The sequence below is a fragment of the Polypterus senegalus genome, chromosome 8 (assembly GCF_016835505.1).
Source record: "Polypterus senegalus isolate Bchr_013 chromosome 8, ASM1683550v1, whole genome shotgun sequence".
Classification (NCBI taxonomy): Eukaryota; Metazoa; Chordata; class Cladistia; order Polypteriformes; family Polypteridae; genus Polypterus; species Polypterus senegalus.
The window spans coordinates 74,404,598-74,429,126 of record NC_053161.1 but is presented as its reverse complement, the minus strand read 5'-3'; the positions used below and the strand labels follow the sequence as shown (position 1 = coordinate 74,429,126).

Below are 24,529 nucleotides of genomic sequence, written 5' to 3'. Positions count from 1 at the left end.
CACAAAATACTGTAGAGCACAAATAGAGCGTAGGTAAAGCACGCACGTGTGACTGAGAACAATGAACAGGGAGCGGCTCTGCTTAAATACAGTAATCAGCGCGTATGAACCAGCCAGCCAGGCAGGCAGGCAGGCAGGCACGCACGCACGTTCTCTCTCCCCCTCAGCAGCAGGCAGGCAGGCACGCAACCCCCCCAAACCCCCTCTCAGCAGCAGGCAGGCATGCACGTGCAGCACCCTCCCCCTCCCCCTCTCTTTCAGCAGCAGGCAGGCACGTCTGACCGAGAACAATGCAACACGTGCAGAAATCATCGGTGCACACAAACCGAAAGGGAAACTGGCTTGTTCATATACTGAGTGTGTGGTCGTGAACCGAGGCAAAAGTTTGGCGAACTTTTTGGTCATGAACCGAGTTGTATGTGAACCGAGACGTTCGTGAACCGAGGTTCCACTGTATTCAGTTAATTTAGGGCTTTTGTTTTCAATATGGTCTGGTGCCCCTTGTGGTCAGTTTTAAAATGCAAAAACAGGCATTGTATTTTTTAAAGTTTATTTAAAAAGTGCTTCACTTTTTAACACATTTTCATGTTGCAAAGTAATATATGCCATTATTGTGACGAAATATGGATGGATTAAAAATGCTAAACGTATCCTTTAAAGAATGTCTAAATGTTGATTTTTTCATTTTAGGGATATTCATGTCCAACTCCCTTTGGATATTTCTGTCTTTTATAATTGTTGCTCAGTCATGCTCATTAATGTTATGATTAGCTTTAGTGACTCTTTTGATAAAGGTACTATAATGCTGTACTTAGTAATCTCTTATCTCCCAACTCATTAACTAAGAAGATCAGTTAAGTTTCCCATTGCTTCTAATTTTTAATATGTAAGTTACCAGTAATACGTGAAGTCATGCTTTAGATTTACTGTAAAGTCCTGCTCATCCCTGCATAGATAGATAGATAGACATATAGAAGTTGCTTCTGGTTTATTTCTTTTAAATTATCATAATTGCTACTGCTAGACCTGGACATGTTTTGGTTCAAGCATACAGGTGTAGTGTCAGATGCTATTGTCTCATTGGACAAGAATGAACGCTCAAACACTAGAATACAATACTGTTTTTTAAACTCGCAATGAAGCAGACACCTAAGGAGGATTTCTTAGCATCTGCCATTTTAGTTACAGTTAATGGTCATGGGCAAAATGACTTGGCTAAAAGTATTCACCTCCCTATGACCATGTTTTGAAATGAACCTTGAACTAGGTCACATGGACAGCACAAGAAAAATATGTGAATTCCAAGGGACTGAATAAAAGAGCCACAAAATGCTACTGTGGTTTACTGAGCAACACATCAGAAACAAACTAAGTCATAAGCACTCTTATTGTTAGGTAAATTTTGTTGAAGGAAAAAAAAAAGGATTTTTTAAAGGTTGTTTTCATCCTGTTTTCTGTGAATCAACCTACTACATTATTCCTACAGGTAGAATCTGAGATGCTGTTAATGCTGTAAGAGCACACTCCAGGCCAAACTTTTCTCTTTGGTTTTTGAAAGCTACTGTGACCTAATGGCTAAAGAATTGAACAGGAAGGATGCCATCCCAATCCTGGTAATTGCTGACATTAGTTAGGCACTAAACTTGGCCAGAGTTTGTATTGCTAGAGTATCGCCAACACATCCCACTCCCAAGCCAACAGAAAAGGTATGTAGTGAAACGCGTTATGAGCTGAAACCAGGCATCAATTCCTTATGCAAATGGCAGATAGAGAAAAATGGCTGAGCCCCATCTTTGATGGATCTTTAAGTGGTTAAGAGAGTTTAATGAATTAGCCACTGGTTAGGTTACGTGAGTGCACACTTTCTAATGTTTGCATTTTAAAATTACTGAATTGATGGCATTACTTTGAATACATTATGTAGAGAGACATAATGATATACATTATTTAACAAACATATAGTCAACAAATTCTTATAAACAAAAATAGATTATTAAATTTATTTCACTATATGCTTTACATCCAATGCAAAAAAATGTATACAGGGAAAAAAAAATACACGAACATCCAGCATCTCGTAGTGGCCATTTTGTAAAACCTGTACACTGACTGTTAATATGCCAGTGTAAGGTGACAACAAATGATGGGAGATAAACCCAACAATGCTAAATCAATAATACACCCAATATCTCAGTAGTACTACAGAAGAAATCTGTGAGCTCTGTTGAATGGATATAAAGAAGGTCTGCCCTCATTTTCTAAGCACTGTCTATGACAAGTTGAATTCTCTGATAAAAAGTAATGCCTTGTTTTTCCTGTTCTTAATGAAATATGTAACAGAAACACAAACACTGTAAATTTTCCCCAAAATTGTGTTTTTGCTTTTAAACGGTTTTCAGATAGTGCTTAGCCTCTATTTCTCAAAGCCGTGGAGAGCTCTGTTCCCAGCATGCATACAAATATGCAGTTTACTATTTCTTATATTATTGATGCTGCTGTCACATCTTACATAAAGAAAATAAGCTAACATGATATATGGGACCAGCCCCCTCTTGTGGTGCCTGTCTTATTCCAATGTCCCTTTTGACTAAGTATTGCTTGACATGTCTTGGCACACTCCACCCGTCACTGTGAAAAGACATGGATTAATTCTTGTTCTTTCTGACCCTGACAGTCTTCTCATCCTGCTGCCATTCTCTTTGTTTTGAACATCTCATTCTGCTACCTCTAGGTATCCAACTTTGAAAGGCATTACTGGATCAGTGTCTAGTTTCTAATTTATTCACTTTGCCAATATGGCAGTTTATTCTACTAATCAATGACATATTTGCTATTGATGAAGCAGGGCACACTGTGCATTGAATAGGAAGCAAAGCAAAAAGTGCCACAACCATACAGTTTAGCACAATTTAAGTCAGCCTTTTCCAGAAGTAAATATATTAAGAGTGAAATAATAATATAAATCAAAAAAGGCCTAATGCATTCAGCCTGCAAGTAAATGTACCGTTAAAATTAATGTGATCCTTCATGTGAATTTAAAAAGGTGTAGCTGTTAGGGAACTTTGACAGAAACTAAGTAGAGCTGTTGTAGTTATTTTGTAAAAGGAAAAGCAAAATTGTAGTGTCATTTAAAATGTCAGAATAATGTTTTTAGATTTAATGTTTTAATGACTGAGCTACGAAAGAGTTCTCTCTTACTTTTAATGGCTACTTATTGCACTTACTGTAGTCACAAGAGTTAAAAAAATGGAAATGAAATGGGAAGACTGCTTGGGTACCTCTCTCTGAAACGAACCAACACATTACTCCCCAATCATTCTTTATTGCAGCACCTTTAGAAAAATAGCACTTTTAAAAGCCTGGGAGCTCTGTGAAGGCGTCTCATTCCCAAGTGTAAATTTTATTACTATTTAATATGAGCAACTGAGGCCCCATTCAGTAAAACACAAGTGCAGTAGCTCTCTGATCTGACAGCTCTAAACAAGTTTATATGTATGGCTGCTGTGATGCAATTTGTTTTACAGGAGTTATAGAGAAAGTTGCAGATTTGTTCTTTTTTACAAATAGAAGGGTAAGAGTGAACAATTACCTTTTCTTTTTTATCAAGAGACAGATGCTTTGAATTATTTATTTCAACCCTGCTCAACTTGTGAGGTTGCAGGTTTCATATAAGCAGGTTAAATTTCTTACTCATGTAACCAGTTAAAGTATTCTTAACTTTTAGCCATGGTAGCAACTGTCAGCATATCACCTCCATCCATTACTCTGGTATGACACTTTCTAAGCCTTTTAATTTAATATTAAACTTTTTATGTATAGACCTTTAACTGAACTAACAAGTTTGTTCATTTATTAATCTTTGGAGATTTACATAACACATTGTGCAAGTATGGTAATCATTTTTAAACAGAGCTTTCAATCTGACAGTTCATGGCATCAGGAGTGCACGGAGATAAATTATTAATCGATGGTATTGATCTTTCCCCATCCCTTCCTTTTGCCCTTTTTCTCTGGCTCCATCAGTGCCTGTAGTCACATAAGCCTTATTATGCAGCACTTATAAGCCAGGGGCTAAGGAAATAAAATGGGAGTCTTGAATGGGTAGCACCTTGTATTTTTGAAGTGTGTTTTGTAGTTTTTGTAGTGTGTTTTGATGAATTTTGTTAATTGGACTTTGTTTACCTTTTCAGATTTAAGACTACACACTTCTCTTAGCAAATGTTTATTTTACCTGCTGACATACTAGTTGTTGGATCACCTTCCTTTAGTGGTACAACAGCTTGTTTCTGGATCATAGCAGCTTTTCTTCGTGGAGATCAATCACTGAAGGGCTACGCCATGTGTGCTTCTTGTTCTGTGGTTGCTTCTGCAGCTTTCAGAAGACCATGACAGATGCCACATGAAAACACACCCCTCACAGAGACGACTGTCAAGTGCCCAGTACGTACTTAACAACATCATCAAAATGGAGACATTACACTTCTTCATTACACCTTTTATCCAAAACAACTTAGAATACATAAAATATATTTCATTGGTTATCAGAGAGAACTTAAAAAATAGTCTTAAGCTACAGTTAGTTCAGTAGCTAGATGAAGAATAGGAATTTAAAAGTGCAGCTGATTAAGTTGTTAGAGTTTTAAAAGGAGTCAAGTGGGAGAAGATGTATTTGTAAAATGAATATCTGCCCAAAATGTTTTGGTATTGTTTTCAGACATGAGAGTGGGTGCAAGCAATTAAGGAATAACAAACATTGCCAGACTTACTGGATTTAAATTTTTTTCCTTTCCTTAGAATTAATTTCTTTAATAAGTTATTTTTATTTGACTATTATCATATTTGAGTAGTGAAGTTTTATTTCACAGTTCTTCATGATACTGACTACAGTTTACTCCAATGACTAGCAGTCTCCAGATCCAATGCAGTAGAACAACTTTTAGATGAAGTGAAGCAGTAGGGCTGTGTGATGCTATTGACTCAGATGGGCAATTTTCTTCCTTAGTATCAGTAAATGTATCTGCAGCCTGGTAGTAGAACTGAAAGGTAGCTAGCACCATGCTCCCCTCTGCTTTAGAGATGTGTAGAGTTATTTTTTTATGCATGACTTCTTTGCATTCCATATGAATGAAGTCACCTTTGCAATGAACAATTTATTTTTAGTATTTGTGCTGTTATTGCAATGCCCTAAAAAATCTATAAAAAGTTTGATAGATATCATCTTAAAAATATTATTTCTCCCAGCTAATGTTAGAAGACATGAAAAGTTCTTGTTTAAGATATCCCACCCGGTCACTAAAGTTAAATCAGAATAGGCCTTTTAAACTGTTGTCTAATTGTGATTCCTAGGCATTGTAACTTCTGTGATATACGTAACAAAACAAAAGCTGACATGCAATGTTGTTCACAGAGAATAATACTTATTCTTGAATTAAGCTGACGTCCTCTCATATTCATTTAGTACATTTGTCAGTTATGAATATTAATCAGTCAGTTTTGTAAAATTCTTCTGGATATTTGTCTAAGCCTCTAGCTTTTCCACTTAGTAGATATTTCACAGTGTCCAAGATTTCAGAGAGTCTTAAAGGTTTGTAGCTCTTGAACAGTATATATTATGCCTGGCGCTATGTTGTATCAATTTTATTAGCAATATTCTTTTATTAGAGCATCATGTGCATTACATTCCAATGAACCTTATATTACTCCCTAAATATGGAATTTTTAACTTCCGTGATGGTGTTTCAAACTTGTCTCTTTTGCATTTAACATAGCAGTATCTTATTTATCTTTCCTCCATAATTCATATTGACAGTGATGTGATTTCATTAATAGTTGCTCCATTTCTGTCAATAAATGGGCTTAACTATTAACAAAGCTAGTCTTTTTTGTATAGCTCATCGATAGGCAATCTTGCATATTTAGCATTGACTTTAGAGGTTTGATTAATTTTGTTGCAATTTATGAAGTTTATTTTTGTGTGCAACATAGTATTTTTTTTCCTTTGGATATACTTTAAGGATTTTTGAAAGGGTATTGTCAGTTATCTGTGGAGATACAGTTGAAGTCAGAAGTTTGCATCCACTTATGGTGAACTCTTTAAAACTCTCTTTATAACCCCTCCACAGGTTTTATACTAACATACTATAAATTTGGCACATTGTTTAAGAGATCTACTTTGTTCAGGGCAAAAGTAATTTTTTTCCAACAATGTTCACAGATAGATTATTTGACTTTTTATTGACTATATCACAATTCCATTGGGTCACAAGTTTACATACACTTTGTTAAATGTGCATTTAAACTGCTTGAAATATTCCAGAAATTGACATAAAGCTTTTAGGCAAATAGACAATTAGCCTCTGATAGCCAATTAGCCTAATTGAAGTCAACATGTGGATGTATGTTGGGAGGATGTACTGATAGCACGTTGCCTCACCCACCACACAACAAACCACCTGGATTGGGACCTGAGTACAATTTGTGACACTTCAGCACCACACTGAATCGGTGTGGGGATTTTTATAGTGGCTGGAGTGCCAATCCTGCTACCAACTCCCAATTTTCCCTGCAAGTTGTAGCCAAGACTTCAGAAAAAAAACAAAAAAACGTGAAGCTCTGCAAGTCTGATTCATCCTCGAGGTTCCACGTTTATCTGTTGTACAAAATAATACACAAGTATGTAAATACCATGGGACCACACAGTCATCATTCTACTCAGGAAGGAGACATATTCTGTTTTCTAGAGAAAAATGTACTGTACTTGTATGTGAAAAGTGCCACTCAATTCTAGAACAACAGCAAAGGACCTTGTGAAGATTCTGCAGGAAACAGGTAGAAAGTATCTATATCCACAGTAAAATAAGTCCTATATCAACATAACCTGAAAGGTTGCTCAGCAAGGATGAAGCCACTGCTCCAAAGCCACCATAAAAAGCCAGATTACAGTTTGCAATGGCACATGAGGACAAAGGTCTTACCTTCTGAAGAAATGTCCTGTGGTCTGATGAATTCAGGATCAAACTGTTTGGCGATAATGACCATTGTTATATTTGGAGGTAAAAGGGTGAGGCTTGCAAACCAAAAAACACCATGCCAACCATCAAGCACAGGGGGTGGGAGCATCATGTTATGGGGATGTTTTGCTGCAGGAGGGACTGGTGCACTTCACAAAATAGATGGCATTGTGAGGAAGAAAAATTATGTAGATACTAGCCGAAGCCCGCCTTAGCATACTGCTGTGTACAAATAGGACTGGAAAATGGTGAGAAAGGAATTCAGTATAACAAAGGCTTAGGAAATCACCGTCACAGTATAACGAAAATAGCAAGGAGCGAAACAAATGCCAATGGTTAAGAGAGTACCTTCCTGTAGCAGGCTACGGAAAACATAGACATATGTAGATAGACGCCGCTCAGCGCATCCACCCTATTGTGAGTAGTAAAAGTGCCATTTAAACTAATACAGGTAGACGTGGAAACCGGATTTTCTGATGAAAAAACAATAACATTTTAAACAGTATCGTTTACATACAACAGATTTTGGAGAATCGTTTACATGCAATTATTTATACCCATTTATACACTAAATGCGTACGTATCCCATGGTCTTAGAGTTGGTGGCCGTGGCTCTCTGTCTTGTGTGTGCTCTCTGTCTTGCTAGCCCTTAGTTAGAGTTGGCAGGTGGGGCTCTGTGAGTTGCCGATCGTGGCTCTCTGTCTTGCGTGCGGTGTAAAGTCAACATGGCTAAGAGGTGCATGTGGAGTTTTGCACAGACGAAAGCGACTGAGGCTGTGTTTGGTGAGTTGTTGCGTGCCTCGAGAGCGGCGCTGGACTCGGGAGCACGGTTACAGTTGGCATGCGTGGCTCTGTCGTGCGTATCCCATGACGCGGTAGGAGGGTTAGAGTTGGCGGGCGGGGCTCTGTCGAGCGTGCCCTCAGTGTCTTTCTTGCGCTCAGTGAAATATATATATAGATGCTGAAGCAACAGCTCATTCAAGTAAAGTAGTTGAAGCTCTGCTGTAAATGGATCTTCCAAATGAATGATGACCCCAAGCATACCACCAGAGTTGTGGCAAAATGGCTTAAGGACAACAAGGTCAAGGTTTTGAAGTGGCCATCACAAAGCCTTGACCTCAATATGATTAAAAATTTGTGGCCAGTGTGTGCGAACAAGTAGTCCTACGAACCTGTCCCAGTTACACCAGTTCTGTATGGAGGAATGGGACAAAATTCCAGAAACTCAATTGTAAGAAGCTTGTTGAAGGCAACCCAAAACGTTTGTCTTATGTTAAACAATTTAATGGCAATGCTACCAAATATTAACAAAGTTTATGTAAACTTGTGACCCACTGGAATTGTGATATAGACAATAAAACATGCCCTGTACAAAGTAGATGCCTTAAACGATGTGCCAAATTTATAGTTTATTAGTGTAAAATCTGTGGAGGGGTTATAAAGTGAATTTTTTAAAAATTCGCCCCCAGTGTATGTAAACTTATGACTTCAACTGTATATTAGTTTCAGCAAAATATAAATTGTGTTAAAGTGTATTTAATGAAAAGTTAACATGCTAAAAATTACCAATTATGTTTAGATTAGTAGTGCTTGAAATTCCTAGTTTTGTGTAAATGAAACAAAGGTCAGAAATAATAATGATATCGTAACTGTAAGATTGAAAAAAAGCGAATTATTATGAGAAAAGAAATCATCATTTCAGGAGTTACTATGATGCACTGAGAAGAAAATAAATCTTGTATTAAATATGGATGAAGAAACCTCCGTATGTCAGACAGTTATTTTTTTTTAATTCTAAATTGGTTAAGTAATTCTAGATAATAGAATACTGTTAAATGTAAATGATTCATCTTCAGCCATTATAAGTTTGTTTTACATATATTGGGATTTAAAGAAAAAATATTACCTATAAATTTATTATTATTTCATGTACACTCACCGGACAATTTATTACGTACACCTTGCTAGTACAGAGTTGGACCCCCTTTTGCCTTTGAACTGCCGTAGTTTTTTGTGGCACAGATTAAACAAGTTGCTGGAAACATTTCTCATGAATTTTGGTTCATATTGACATGATAGCATCTCTGTTATTGCAGATTTTTCGGCTACACATCCATGACGCAAATTTTCCCATTCCACCACATCCCAAAGGTGCTTTATTGGACTGATATCTGGTGACTGTGGAGACAGTTTGAGTACAGTGAACTCATTGTCATGTTCAAGAAACCAATTTGAGATGATTTGAGCTTTGTGACATGGCGCTTTATCCTGCTGGAAGTAGCCATCAGTAGATGGGCACACAACAGTCATAAAGGGATGGATGCGGTCAGCAACAATACTCATATAGGCCATGGCATTTACTGTGAAAATGCTCAGTTGGTACTAAGGAGCCAAAAGTATGGCAAGAAAATATCCCCCACACCATTAAACCACCACTGCGAACCTGAACTGTTGATACAATGCAAAATGGATCCATGGTTTCATGTTGCTAATTCCAAATTCTGACCCTACCATCCAAATGTTTCAGCAGAAATCAAGAGTCATCAGATCATGCAGCATTTTCCCAGACTTCTATTGTCCAACTTTGGTAAGCTTGTACAAATTGTAGCCTCAGCTGCATGCTCTTAGCTGACAGGAGTGGCACCCAGTGTTGGTCTCCAGCTGCTGTAGCCCATCTGCTCTTAAGGTTCAATGTGTTGTACGTTCACAGATGCTGTTCTGCTTACCTCTTTGTAAGGAGTGTTTATTTAAGTTACTGTTGCCTTTCCATCAGATCAACTCCAGTCTGGTCATTCTCCTCTGACCTCTAGCTTCAGCATTCCTTTTTTCGGACTATTCTCTGCAAATCCTAGAGATAGTTGTGTGTGAAATTTCCAGTAGATCAACAGTTTCTGAAATACTCAAACCAGCCCATCTGGTGCCAACAACCATGCCGCATTCAGTGTCACTTAAATCACCTTTCTTCCCCATTCCGATCCTTGGTTTGAACTTCAGCAGGTCATCTTAACAATGTCTACATGCCTAAATGCATTAAATTCCTGCCATGTGATTGGTTGATCCGATATTTAAATTGCCATAATTATAATGAAATAACCAAACCTTTCTTTAGTGCAGCTTTTTTCTCATTTTTTTGGGACTTTTAATATTCCATCCATTTTTTTTTTACACTTCATGGTTCTGCTTAGGTTAAGTAGCTATTCCAGATTGGCTTTGTGTGAATATGTCGGCATACACAGGAGGGTTGTTTCTTACTTTGGTCCAAAATGCCATAAACCAATGAAATATCTGATTATGGTAATACCTCAGTTAACTTTAGTCTGTTATAAGAAACTTTGTTATTGAAGATAGACTTACTACAGGAAAAACATGGACACATATTGTTATGACCTGGGGTAGGAGGAGAGGGAGGGTGGCTCATGTCATCTGCTGTTTTCTCTCTCATCACCTGCCCACCAATACAGCTACTGCCCCAGTCTTTCATGGCACTATTTGCTATCATTTCATTCATTGACTGCTTGTATATTCAAGCCACCAGCTTCACCTCAAACTGTTCTCTTTGAGTCAGAGGTAACTTATCTGTGCTTGCTTTTCCCAAGTCTAGGAACCCATTCAAGCAAGGGTGCTTAAGGAGACTCATTTATGGCCACACATCTGAAATATTGGATTTTACTTCAGCAGAGACACATCTCAAACTGATTGCAAGTAGGTGCTGTCCATTTGCACCTCCTCATTTACTCTTGACATTGGCACCTTTCATTTGCAGTTCTACCATATGGAATTTCTTTGTTACAGCTTCTAACTTCTGTATAATCTGTACTCTGGGCAAATTCTATTATTTGCAACTTTCCCATGGGCGGAAAGAAAAGGAAGTTAATAAAGGCTGTTCATCTTGCATTCCCAAATGACTTTTAAGATCTTGTACCTTATAAGTAGGACTTCAAGGATACTTAGTCTTAGTAGACCAATATTGTTAGGGCATGTTTTTCACTGTAACAATGCTGGCCCCAGACTTTTCTCCCACTATGCAGAATTCTTAAAGCCTCTCACAAAACTATATCAAGATGGGAAAGAACATTTCCATTCATGCCAGTTTGAATTTCCTTTCTAGGCATTCATTGAGACATTTGTACAAGAAATTGGTACACTGCAATTTACTGTCCTCCATTTACTCCAGTTCCTCAGTTCAATTTTAAGAATACTCCAGTCCTTCCTTCATCTTCAACCCCCTTGTGTTCCACAATCTCATCACCACCTCTGACTGTTTTTGTAATGCTCATTTGCCTATTCATGCCACATAGCTTTCTACCCATATATAAATCAGTTCTCTTTTAAATCTGCTTATTAATTGCATTATCACAATTTCAACAGCTTTAGGAACCAAAACTTAACAGAGCAACAGCCTATCACAGGCCTCTCTCACACATGTAGGCCCAATTAAAAATGTCAGTTAACATGATATGCACGGTTTTGAAAACATATGGTTGGATTGATACTCTTATATTGAGCCACCTAACCATAGGGTACACAAGACAGATAAAGATGTGCTATATATATTGCAGGCTGCAGTTGAATAGCATGAAGCAAAAATGTCTAGAAAGTATTCTCTGTGGTAAGTTGGTTGACTTTTAAAGTGTTTTATCAACTAGAGAGTTCTTTCAAGCAAAGTCCCAAAACATGTTGCAGAAAGCTCCACAAGTGGATGAGTCTGTCAACCTTTGGCTTGCATAATAAAAAGGGCAAATGAAAAATCATGAAATGAAAACATTATAATACAAAATCGTTCTGTAGCAAAAGAAGCTCTGAGAAGCAGAAACAGCAGAGTCCAAGTTGCCTTCAAAACTAGGCAGTGTAATGGCAAATAAGTCAGAAATACACAATTCTCAAAAAAGAGGTCAAATAATAGCAAATAAAAAATATCCAGTACACTGCAATAGTGAAATGAGAATTCATCTAAAGCCCACACACACACAATGTACCACAAAGAGACTGTATGTTTTCTCAGATTTTATAGGCCTTCTCCTTAATAGAGATGAACAGGTGGCTCTGTCTTTTGGGGAACCACCCACAAAATACAGGGCACATAGTGGTAGATGTATAGACACACAGAAAAAAAATAATGCACAAAACTAATTAAAAACACATAATAATACAAACAATTGACATAAATACAAATATTAACACAAACATCACACCAGCCATAGCAGGAACCCTGGCTGAAACATAACAAAATGTCCTTGTTAAATTATCCTACCAGTGGCTTTCTGCTTCTTTTCTCCATGATGATTTTTAAGTAAAATGTATTTTTGCTAAACCCGGGTCTTTATTTACAGTTTGACATCTTCATCTGTTGCATGTGCATTTAATTTGAATGCATTTTGAGCTGCAAAATAAAATACATACTCATGCCACAATAATAATAGTGTTATTTATCCAAATATATTTGATGAGATCTCATTGCCTTAGAAGAGCAGCTGCCAAGGCCATTTACAATCATGTGACCAACTTCCATCTTTATTAGTCTTTAAATCGAGAAAGGAAAATAATAAAGAATGCATTTCCTTTTCTTTATCATTTATTCGTCAACTGCTTGCAATATGACTGACCTTGGGGAAAGTACACATTTTCTCAGCATTTATCAGTATCCATGACATATTTTCAAGGCACATATTTAAGAGAAAATATTGAATTGAATTGGGCAGCTGCATTGTCCAAAATGTTGTATTACCTTCATCATCTAGTTTGTTGTCTGTTTTATATCAGGGAAATCATAACACACATACCATTCAAATGTTCTAGACTTATAGTAATCAAATTAATCGAATTTTGACGAAAATGTTCCTGGGGTATAAAAAAAAAAAAGATTTCACTAATATATTAAAGTAACTGTGCCTGTCAATAAGTCTTTAAGCTGTCATGGAAAGCTTGTCTGTCATTCTTGAATACATTACCTGTTACTCAGTGTGTAAAGTACCCCATGGTAATCAAAGAGTTCCATTAGTGCTCCAGTGTTGTCTGAACACTGACTCTTTACTCTGGTACTACCTGTATGCAGTGCTTACTGTATAATACATTAGTTTTGGTGAATACAATGAATAAGAATGCATATCATCAGTAGAAAATTTGCATCATAAGTGCATTGTCAGTAATCGAGGGTAAAGAGTAAAAATGCCTCCAAATGACAGTTTTGGCCTTTATAACACAAGGACAGTGACAAAAATTCTCTATCCCTGAAATTGCCCTTATACGTGGCTATGACACTCTGGCTTTCCCTCCCCCCGCTTCTCCCTCTTCTTCCTTTTTGTACTGATTATATATTTTGTAGTTGCCTAAGTGAAGGAGGGTCAACAAAAACGGGAATATTTTGGGGTACCAAAATGATCCTCTGCGTTTACTGATAAGGTCCAGCAAAAGCAGTGCTCGTTGGCATGAGAAAAAAAAGCAACAAAAGTAAATACCACGTAGTGAAGTGGAGCAGCTTTTAAGCATTTCGACTCTGCCAAAGGGTCGTCTGACTCAGAGCTCGTTCTGTCAGGTTGTCTCAGCAATAATGATGCCTCCTTCCAGGAAGTTGACCTTTGGAAAGAAGAAAATGACAAGACCATTAGTTGCAGTGTCTCCTCTTGGCCAGGGGTGGTATCACATACCTGGGAACATCTTAGATGGTGATCCTCAGATGCGAATGCATAACACTATTTACTGTACACTACTCAAAAAAATTAAAGGAACACTTTTTAATCGGAGTATAACATCAAGTCAATGAAACTTCTGGGATATTGATCTGGTTAGTTAAGTAGCAGAGGAGGTTGCTAATCAGTTTCAGCTCTTTTGATGTTAATGAAATTAACAACAGGTGCACTAGAGGGGCAACAATGAGATGACACTCAAAACAGAAATGGTTTAACAGGTGAAGGCCACTTACATGTTTCCCTCCTCATCTGTTTTTTCACTAGTTTTGCATTTGGCTACAGTCAGTGTCACTACTGGTAGCATGAGGCAATACCTGGACCCTACAGAGGTTGCACAGGTAGTCCAACTTCTCCAGGATAGCACATCAATACGTGCTATTGCCAGAAAGTTTGTGTCTCCCAGCACAGTCTCAAGGGCATGGAGGAGATTCCAGGAGACAGGCAGTTACTCTAGGAGAGCTGGACAGGGCCGTAGTAGGTCCTTAACCCATCAGCAGGACTGGTATCTGCTCCTTTGGGCAAGGAGGAACAGGATGAGCACTGCCAGAGCCCTACAAAATGACCTCCAGCAGGCCACTGGTGTGAATGTCTTTGACCAAACAATCACAAACAGACTTCATGAGGGTGGCCTGAGGGCCCAACTCTAGTGGGCCCTGTGCTCACTGCCTGGCACCATGGAGGTCAATTGGCATTTGCGATAGAATACCAGAATTGGCATGTCCACCACTGGCGCCCTGTGCTTTTCACAGATGAGAGCAGGTTTACCTTGAGCAAATGTGACAGACGTGAAAGGGTCTGGAGAAGCCATGGAGAACGTTATGCTGCCTGTAACATTGTTCAGCATGAGCTGTTTGGTGGTGGGTCAGTGATAGTCTGCAGAGGCATATCCATGGAGGGATGCACAGACCTCTACAGGCTAGACAACGGCACCTTGACAACCATAAGGTATCGGGATGAAATCCTTGGACTCATTGTCAGACCTTATGCTGGTGTAGAGTGTCCTGGGTTCCTCCTGGTGCACAACAATGCCTGGTCTCATGTGGTGACAGTATGCAGGCAGTTCCTGGAGAAAGAAAGAATTGATACCATTGACTGATCAACACGGTCGCCTGACCTAAATCCAATAGAATATCTCTAGGACATTATGTTTCGGTCCATGCACCTCAGACTGTCCAGGAGCTCAGTGATGCCCTGGTCAAGATCTGGGAGGAGATCCCCCAGGACACCATCCGTCATCTCATTAGGAGCATGCCCTGAAGTTGTCACACTTGCCTACAAGCACATGGGGGCCATACAAACTACTGAGTTTGATTCTGAGTTGCTGCAATGAAATTCCGGCAAAATGGACTAGCCTGCTGCATCACTTTTTCACTTTGATTTTCGGGGTGTCTTTGAATTCAGCCCTCTGTAGGTTGGTAGTTTTCATTTTCATCAAACGATGTGGCATCCTTTCATTCCTAACACATTATCCAGTTCATATCAGTAGATAGATAGATAGATAGATAGATAGATACTTTATTAATCCCAAGGGGAAAATCACATAATCCAGCAGCAGTATACTGATACAAAGAAACAATATTAAATTAAATAGTAATAAAAATGAAAAAAATTAAAATAAAATTAATGTTAGCATTTACTCCCCCGGGTGGAATTGAAGAGTCGCACAGTGTGGGGGAGGAACGATCTCCTCAGTCTGTCAGTGGAGCAGGACAGTGACAAAAGTCTGTCACTGAAGCTACTCCTCTGTCTGGAGATGACACTGTTAAGTGGATGCAGTGGATTCTTCATGATTGACAGGAGTTTGCTTAGTGCCCGTCGCTCTGCCACAGATGTTAAACTGTCCAACTTTAATCCTACAATAGAGCCTGCCTTCTTAACAAGTTTGTCCAGGCGTGAGGCGTCTTTCATCTTTATGTTGCCACCCCAGCACACCACCGTGTAGAAGAGGGCACTCGCCACAACCGTCTGGTAGAACATCTGCAGCATCTTACTGCAGATGTTGAAGGATGCCAACCTTCTAAGAAAGTATAGTCTGCTCTGACCTTTCTTACATAGAGCATCAGTATTGGCAGTCCAGTCCAATTTGTCATCCAGCTGCACTCCCAGATATTTAAAGGTCTGCACCCTCTGCACACAGTCACCTCTGATGATCACAGGGTCCATGAGGGGCCTCGGCCTCCTAAAATCCACCACCAGCTCCTTGGTCTTGCTGGTGTTAAGGTGTAAGTGGTTTGAGTTGCACCATGTAACAGTCTTTGATTAACTTTCTGTACTCCTCCTCCTGCCCACTCCTGATATATATAGTATAATTATCCAGCAGGATTTTTTCCCATTGAGATCTGATGTTGTTTTCAAAGTGTTCCTTTAATTTTTTGAGCAGTTTATTTATGCTGTATATATACGCTCTTGTTTGTAAAATGGACTGGTTTGTTGTATGTCTGGCCACTGACAAACTTTCCTTAAACACTGAGAAACATAATTTACCAAACAATGAAACATTGGAAGTTACATTGGCTTGAAACAGCACAGATGCTAATAAAATATCTTGAATGTTTTGCAAAATTTGAAGAGCGTTCCCTTAAAGTAGCAGCAGTGCTCCCCATAATTTAATCGAAAACAAAGGTATTGGCTGTCAGGCATCAATTGGCCAAACATCATATTTCTGCTTATTAGATGAATGCATCTTTAGTTTTTTTTTTTTTTTTGTCTTTTCTTGTTTTTTTAGATACAGTTTAATTTGAAAGTAGACATTGTCTAAAATACTTTTTAAATTCCAGCAACATTACTTTCTGTTGCACTGTATTTGATTGTCAAGGCTGTCTGGGTAAAAATAAAAAATACTTAAAACTAAAATGTTGTCAGAAAACCTTGGTATTGACAGAATTCGCTCTTTGAAATCAGAAAATGGAACAATCTCTTTTAATTGCTTTGTAAAGGTTATATGCTTGTCTTGCTGAGAGAGCTTCCTAAGTGCCTTCAGCTGAGGTATTCAGGCTATTTATGGACAATCTATTTATTATCATTGGTAAACACTATCATCAGACATCACATTCAAGCTCCCAGGAGCTTCAAATTCATGCTATAGTGCTAGTGTACTGCATTGCAATTTTCCTGTAACTTTATTTTAAAATGGTCATTTTTTTATGTTATAAGGGTTAAAATTCTAACGTCTGTGCATTTGGAATAACATGCAAAATGGACAGATTATTATTGTATTTTAGGATTTGCATCTTTGAAAGGTGGATACTTGCCTTAGTTATAAAAATGTGGGAAACACAGAATGTTGTTATTTCTTCATAAAGCACTTTACCACCATTACTTTGAATTAAATAAAAATGGATTCAGATATGTGTTGTTTTATTTCTAGTGACTCCAACGTTTCTCTTAGGTTTTTCTTTCCTACCCTACTTCAAGTAATTACCCATTAAACCACCCAGATCAAAACTTAGTGACTAAAGAACACTTGTAGAGGTAACTAACTCTTATTTTCTTTCTCCTTAACTTTATTTTACTATTATTAATAATTGCATTGGGCGTGGTGTATGAAAATAAAAGAGTAAGTTTCATTGCATTCTATAGCTTTGAGTTTTGGTCACAAGAACAACTTATCACACAGCATATTCATCATGAGGCCCTGTTTGAGTACATTTTTCAAATAAAGTAGTAGTACTATTGTAAATAGATTAAGCTGCATCCACAGAGAATGTCTTGTGAACTACACATAGTACGTTTATTTTTAAGCAATTATTTTATGAAATGTGGATGTAAATTACAAATGTCTACTTATTCAACTGTCTGCATAAGTAGATCCTGCAGTGTATACTTCTGCCTTCAAGCCTGTTTGATTTACTCAGATCTGCATTCCAAGTGTGATTTAATTTTATGTGGCCATTTATTTGGCTTAATTTTGTGATAATGTATGTGTGTTGTGGAGCCGACCCGGACACAGACAGGCGGACATGTTCTTAATCACCACCACACGTTTATTTACAAACTATTTACAACAATGAAGTCACACAGACTCAGTCCATTTAGTGCACAATTACCCCAACAATCACAGTCCTGGCCACAAATGCCTTCTTCTCGGGCCGCCTCCACTCTCCTTTCTTGCCTTGTCCTTCTTCCACCCGACTCTAGCCTCGAATGAAGGGAGACGGCCCCTTTTATCCAGTTCCCAGTTGAGCCCCAGGTGTTCCCAGCATTCCTCTCCGGGTGCTGTCCTAAATCTTCCCCCCAGCACTTCCTGGTGTGGCGGAAGTGCTGGGGTAACAGGTCCCCAAGGCATTGGGGCACCTCCTGGCGGTGACCACGGGCCCCTACAGGGTGGAGCTTCCATGCCCTGTACCCGTGGCCCCCAGAGCAACCGGTAAGGTGGCCCCCACGTGATCCAGGGTGGGCTTTGACCCTCTTCCGGTCCCTCACGGCGTCCCGGCCTGGTCATTGCCCCTGGCATCCCTGACAGTGTTTATTAAAATCTATTATAAAGGTTTGTTGAGTTTTACAAGTAAGATGTTGAATTTGATTTGGAAGCCTGCCTCCACTGGGTAAAGAGAGAAGGTTAGTAGCAGGTATGTTCAGAGCTAAGAGTTATGATTGAGTTACATATACTTTACATTTCCCATTGTAATGTACTGTAACATTCATAAAATAGTTTTTTTTGGCTCATTATGATAGCACCCAATGATTGACTGCTTAATCATTCAGGAGTTGTTCTGCCTTCCCACTTACTTGAACTGAGTAAATGGGTTAGGAAATTGGTGGAGGGTGGTTCACACTCAAACACCCAAGAAAATATTCTTATGGATACTCAGTTGTACAGAAGGAAGGTCTTGTTTTAAAAGTAACTGTTTATAACCACATAAGTGAGCTTTCCTTATACAGTATTGTATAGATTAACAATAATAATAATAATTCTTTACTTATTGCTTTTCTCACTACTGGAAGCACCACTTCAACCACCCCTAATATGTAGCATCCACCTGGATGATGTGACAGAAGCCATTTTTGCTCCAGTATGCTCACCACACATTGATTATTAAGTGGTGAAGAGTTCTGAGAGATAATAAGCCAGTCAGAGACAGGGGGCCAGAATGACTAGGTTGTGGTATGGAATTTAGCCTGGACATCAGGATGCACCCAGCTCTTTAAGAAGCATGCCCAGGAATCTTTAATGGCCACAGAGAGTTAGGACTTCGGTTTTACATCTCATCCGAAGGATAGTGCCACATTTCAGCACAGTGTCACCATCACTGTACTGTTGCACTGGGATCCACACACAGACCATAGGGTAAGCGCCCCCCGCTGGCCTCACCAACACCTCTTCCAGCAGCAACCCAAGCTTTTCCTGGTTGATCTCCCATCCAAGTACTTGCCAGGCCCAAACACGCTTATCTTCAGTTGGTTGATTTGTTCTAAAGTACATGTGGTATGGCTGCTGGCTAGATTAGTACATTTCTTTCAGCTTTTAATTAGTTAAGATGGTAGTTCCTCTTCTAGATGGTCTAGAAAAGAACATGTTGGCATTTTGTAGCTGTAATCAAAAGATCTCTGCCTGCAGCTGCAGGGTTAAACATATTTATTATTATTCAGAAATCAAGCTGAACTCTGTGCCCCCTATGCTCTTCAGTTCCAATTATTTTTGTGAAGTACATTTCCTATGTAGTGAGATGATAGAGACAGCAGTTTTAGTAACAAATTCATATCATGTGCAGTACAGTATTGGAAAAATCAGAGTAAGCATCAAGTAATAACTGCAGAGCCCTCTGTCAGCGACTGTTTTATCATGCTATGCCGCCTGTGAAGTTCGAAACTGGCAAGTCTAAGACAGGCGAATCACAGCTTATCGACTGCTGCTTCTCTGTGGAAAATGTCTCTTGCATTGATTTATGGTATTTACCCTCCCTGTCATTTTAAAGGACCCAGGTAAGTCTTGTAGCTGATTTAAGTATTTTTTTCTATTTTTACTGCAGTTTCCACCTTTTCATGCTTTTCTTGAAGCATAACATGCTATAAATAATTTTGTGTGGAATTTTCGTTTTTAATTTTAAAAGCATGCTGCAATGCTCTTTGTTTTTGTAGACTCCTTTTTCACCTCTTTGATGTAGCTTACTTATAATCCTCTTGCCGTTGCTGTATTTCCATTCTGTTTCTGGATTGAATGAAGCACATGTCTATTAAGATATCTCGGCTTGCACAGCCAATGTGCCTTTTGTTTGTTGTTAACACATGTTCTGAAGCCAGACAGAATGCTTTTCTGACTGACACCCAATCTGTTCAAATTACTATGGCGGTTGATTGCTGCTACATTTTGCTGCGCAAGTAGTGATGAACTGTGCACACAGAGATGCATACAGGGCCAGACCAGCCGGGACACTGTTCACAGAGCTTACGTGTGCTTTCCGAAGCAGGGAGAGGATAGAAGAATGAAACCTGTTGGATTTGCAGAAGAGCTGCTACTTCTAGCTTTCCTGGTTCCTCGTGGTGATGCAGGTCTTGCAGATTGTCAGGGAGCTGGTGTCCCCTTCCAGACGAAGAGCAGCTTCAGGAAAGAGAGGTAGGGGCCTTTTACAGAGCTGCACTCTCCTTTAACTTCAGTTAGACAGTACAGTTTAACTGCCTGCCATTTGAAATTACTAGCACCAGCCTAGGTGACTTGCATCTCAGATAATAAAAGATAAGGCAGTTTTAAATTAAATGTGCAGTGTTTAAAAACAGCATTGATTCTGTTTGTCAGATTTTGATTTCCATTTTGTTTTTATATTTTATTCATGTCACAGAAAGAACCTTTATTATTCAAGTCTATTTGAAAGGCACCCTTTTCCTACACTTCCTTAGTATTTGAAAGGCTTGGTGTTTGTTTATTAAATCCATATGGAAATCAAGACAATGTTGTATACCTGTGGGCATGAAATAGTTTTTCAGCAAATATTACACTTAATGTTGGTTTTGAACAAAACATGAACTTCCCCAAAATATATGTACATTTTTTAAATACTTTACACCATCTTTTATTTAATTTGTTAATGAAAACAGTGCATCAATATGCAAACATTTAAATGATGTGTTCTAGCAATTTATCTTATGGCAAATAGACGCTTGGTTTGATAACTTGCATAGCTACCTCAAAGTTTAGTTTTTTCTAGTTTTTCACTTATAAGAACATCTGGTATGTTTGCTTTCAAATGCTTTGCATTTCTTGATTTCTCCCTTTTAAGATTATGTAACTTTTACTATTTGGTTTAAAAAAAAAAGGGGCTTTTTCCTTGAATGTAGTTTAGGGTTTGTGTGGTTACCTGAGACTGTCAGTCAGTCATTAATTATCCAACCCGCTATATCATAACACAGGGTCACGGGGGTCTGCTGGAGCCAATCCCAGCCAGCACAGGGCGCAAGGCAGAAACAAACCTTGGGCAGGGTGCCAGCCCACCACAGGACACACACACACACACACACACTTTAGAGACAATTTAGGATCGCCAATGTACCTAATTTGCATGTCTTTGGACTGTGGGAGGAAACCGGAGTACCCGGAGGAAACCCATGCAGACACGGGGAGAACATACAAACTCCACTCAGGGAGGACCCGGGAAGTGAACCCAGGTCACCTTACTGCGAGGCAGCAGCTCTAACACTGCGCCACCATGCTGCAATTCCTGATACTGTGATTGACAAAAATTTGGCCCTTGCACCCTGATCCTGGTAGTTTAACTGAGATAGAAACAAATGTCTAATACTGTCACTCAGATCTCAACAGATGAATTTCACTGAATGAAATACAGCTCTTCGTAGACATGCAACTCTGTGCTTACTTAACATGCTCCATCCCACTTTCTTTTTCAGGTGCTCTGTTTTTCGTCCTACATCCCAAAGACACATGTACTGTATTGGTTTAACAAATAACTACATATTGTCTGACTAACAATGAGAGTCAGAATGTGTGAATGTGCACTTTACTGAACTGATGCCTATCCAGGGATGGTCCTTGCTTTGTATGCAGTGATGCTTACCTAGGCTGTGGATTCCGGCATTGCAACAAACAGGTTTCAAAAATGCATTCATGTATAATCATTAAATTCTTGCTGCCATGACACCCATTACTTATTATGGTAGTCATTCTAATAAACTTGCATAAACCTAATGGAGACAGAACAACTCCATTTCAAGAAACTTTTCTTGAATGTTATAATACACCCTGGAGATACTGTTTGTTAAAAAATGTTTTGCATGTGCCATGGAGCATTCAAATTTCATTCATTACATTGCTTTTCCTAAAGGAGAAATGGTAGGGTACTCAGGGGTCTAAATTCAGTTTAAAGCAGTTTATTTATATAAAGCACACTTCCATTAATGAGCCTTGCATTACACTATTACTATTACACTATTACAAAAACAAGGGATGACACAGTGGTGTAGTGGTTATCGCTGTTGTTTCAAGGATTGCCTCCTGGGTTCTACACCCAGTTGTTGTCTGTGTAAAGTTTGCACATTCTTCTCATATCTGTGTAGGCTTTCCACCTACATCAACAAAATCAGGCTAGTTTGGTTGAATGGTGATTTCACTCTGTCTCTGTATAACTTGTGATGGTGTGTGTATGTGCGTGTATGTCAGTAGACCCTGCATTCGACTGGCACACTGAATTATGCTAAGTGCTGACAGGATTGGCCCTGAATTTAATTAAGTTAAGCAGGTTTCAAAACATTGTGTGTGTGTATATATATATATATACACACACACACATATATACACATATATATATATATATATTTATATATATATATTTATATACATATATACATATACATATATACACACTAGCCATCCCCTGCTGCTTCGCCTGCATATTATTGAAACTGGACAGTGAGGAAGGCCCTGCCCAGCTCTCTACTCCTGATGTCACTCCTCCCCCTCCCCTCGGCCCGCAGCCTTTGTCTCGGATTAGTATGAATATATCGCTCCTGCAAGCGAACTATGATACTTAGCACGATGAGAAAGTCACAAAATCAATGTTCAAGCAAACCCGGGAGTGCAATTGGATACAGGTGATCAAGCACCTGGAGCACTTCCAGGTGGGCCATAAAAGGAACCAGCAACCACCACTCAGGGCCAGAATCGGGAGGAGGAGGATGAGGTTGCCTGGAAGGAGTGGTGGTGCCAGAGGAAGAGTGTGGTCTGTGAGTTGTGCTTTTGGGACTGTGTTGTGGCTGGAGGGCTCATGGGGAAGACATGCCCTCCAGCTGAAGAAGAAAAAAAAAACTTTTGTGTTATTTGTACACATGCCTCTGTGTGAGTCTGTGCCGGGTTGGCCGCTATACAGCGTCTATGTTCACAATATTTCACATATATATACAGTATACACATGTACAGTGGCATGCAAAAGTTTGGGCACTCTTGCTTAAAATGTCTCTTACTGTGGGTAGCATCATGTTCTATATGATGTCTAAGTCTCAACTTGCACTGTTTTGAGTAGCATTGTATACTTGTATCTTTCTGACAAATATTTTGCCAAAGTTGCTGTTCAGAATACTCCAAATAGTTGGTTACTGCGCTTCACAGTTATTTAATGTAATTATGAATGTGGATTCTTTAAAAAAAAAAAGTGCTAAAACATTTGCAGTTATCTCACATTGTAACAGAGGTTTCCAGTGTTTCATATTATAAGCAGCACAGAACCTTACAGCCTTACACTTTGAATTTGTGTTGTGAATAGCATGGCCACATAGTCAAATATTATAAAGGAATTTTAGAGCATTTTTTACGTAAATCAGGCTTGTGCAATAAATACATTATTGGAAACTTTCTTATTACCTACACAACAAATTATTTGTTTGAGCATGTTTATTCTATTTTTGTGTAGGTGGAAATCTCATTATGTTGTATCTTTTATCTTCCATCCATTCATTTGCTAAACCTGCTTTATTTATTTTAGAGTTGCTGGATAGTATAGGGTACAATTGGGGAAAAAACTTTGGAAGTGACGAGAGCCCATCAGAGGGCATAAATTTAGAGTCAGTAGAGCTGTGCCTGATTAACAAGCATAATGCAGGCACAAATGTAAACTCCTCAAAGGTTGTGCCCAGGCCTGGGTTTGAGTTCATTCTCCTAGAGCAATCAATGTGCCGTCACATCTCTGTTCCTCAGTCCAACACAGTTGTTTTTGACCTATATAGTATACCTGATATAGAAATATTAATCTTCATTTCTTTCCTATACTAACCAGAAACACTTGAATCTGATTAGAGGTTACTTTTCTGATACTATTAATACATTAATCAACAGTACACTTAAATTGTCACCACTTATAATTTGTGATTATAACATTTTTTTCCACTTCCTTTGTAATACTTTGTGTAAAAAGTTTTTTTGGATATTGGATGACTTGATTTTCTTAATACTAAAAACCTGGCGTGTATTCGCTCTGAGTCAGCATTATTGAAGCAAATATATAATATTGATGATATTATTTTGTTTTTTGTCTCACTATCTGAAATGATTGCTGCAGGTCTAATGCATTTTAGTCAGATTTCTATCATTTTTTTCCTAGCTCAGCTGTTTTTGTGAGGAGTATGCCAGAGGCCATATTCTTACAGAGCTGGGGTTTCTTATATCATATTAATTTGTTTTTTGCTCCTACAACTTTCTTAATCAGAAGTCATTTCCTAACTGTTTTCATCATTGTCTTTATTTCTTTTTTTATGTGCACCCAGACATACTCTGTATTGTATTAACTCTATTACTCTAAAATAGCAAAGATTTGGGTTTTTTTTATTTTATTATTCATGTTAATAAAGTAGTTGTCTTAAATCTGATAATGAGAACACTGCCGTACCTTTCTC

General features: G+C 38.6%; 1 protein-coding gene across 2 annotated transcripts in view; it reads left to right on the top strand.

Moving 5' to 3' along the window:
- usp6nl (USP6 N-terminal like) overlaps positions 1–24,529 on the top strand; it is a 270,213-nt gene that overhangs the window by 54,813 nt on the left and 190,871 nt on the right. The window contains exon 1 of one of the 2 annotated variants that reach the window (XM_039761301.1): positions 20,165–20,249. The exons of the other annotated variant lie outside the window; for it this stretch is intronic. Within the exon in view, the coding sequence (XP_039617235.1) occupies positions 20,180–20,249 (70 nt within the window). The 5' untranslated portion in view covers positions 20,165–20,179. Of the gene's footprint in view, positions 1–20,164; positions 20,250–24,529 lie in introns of those variants that run through there. 2 annotated transcript variants of the gene reach the window in all.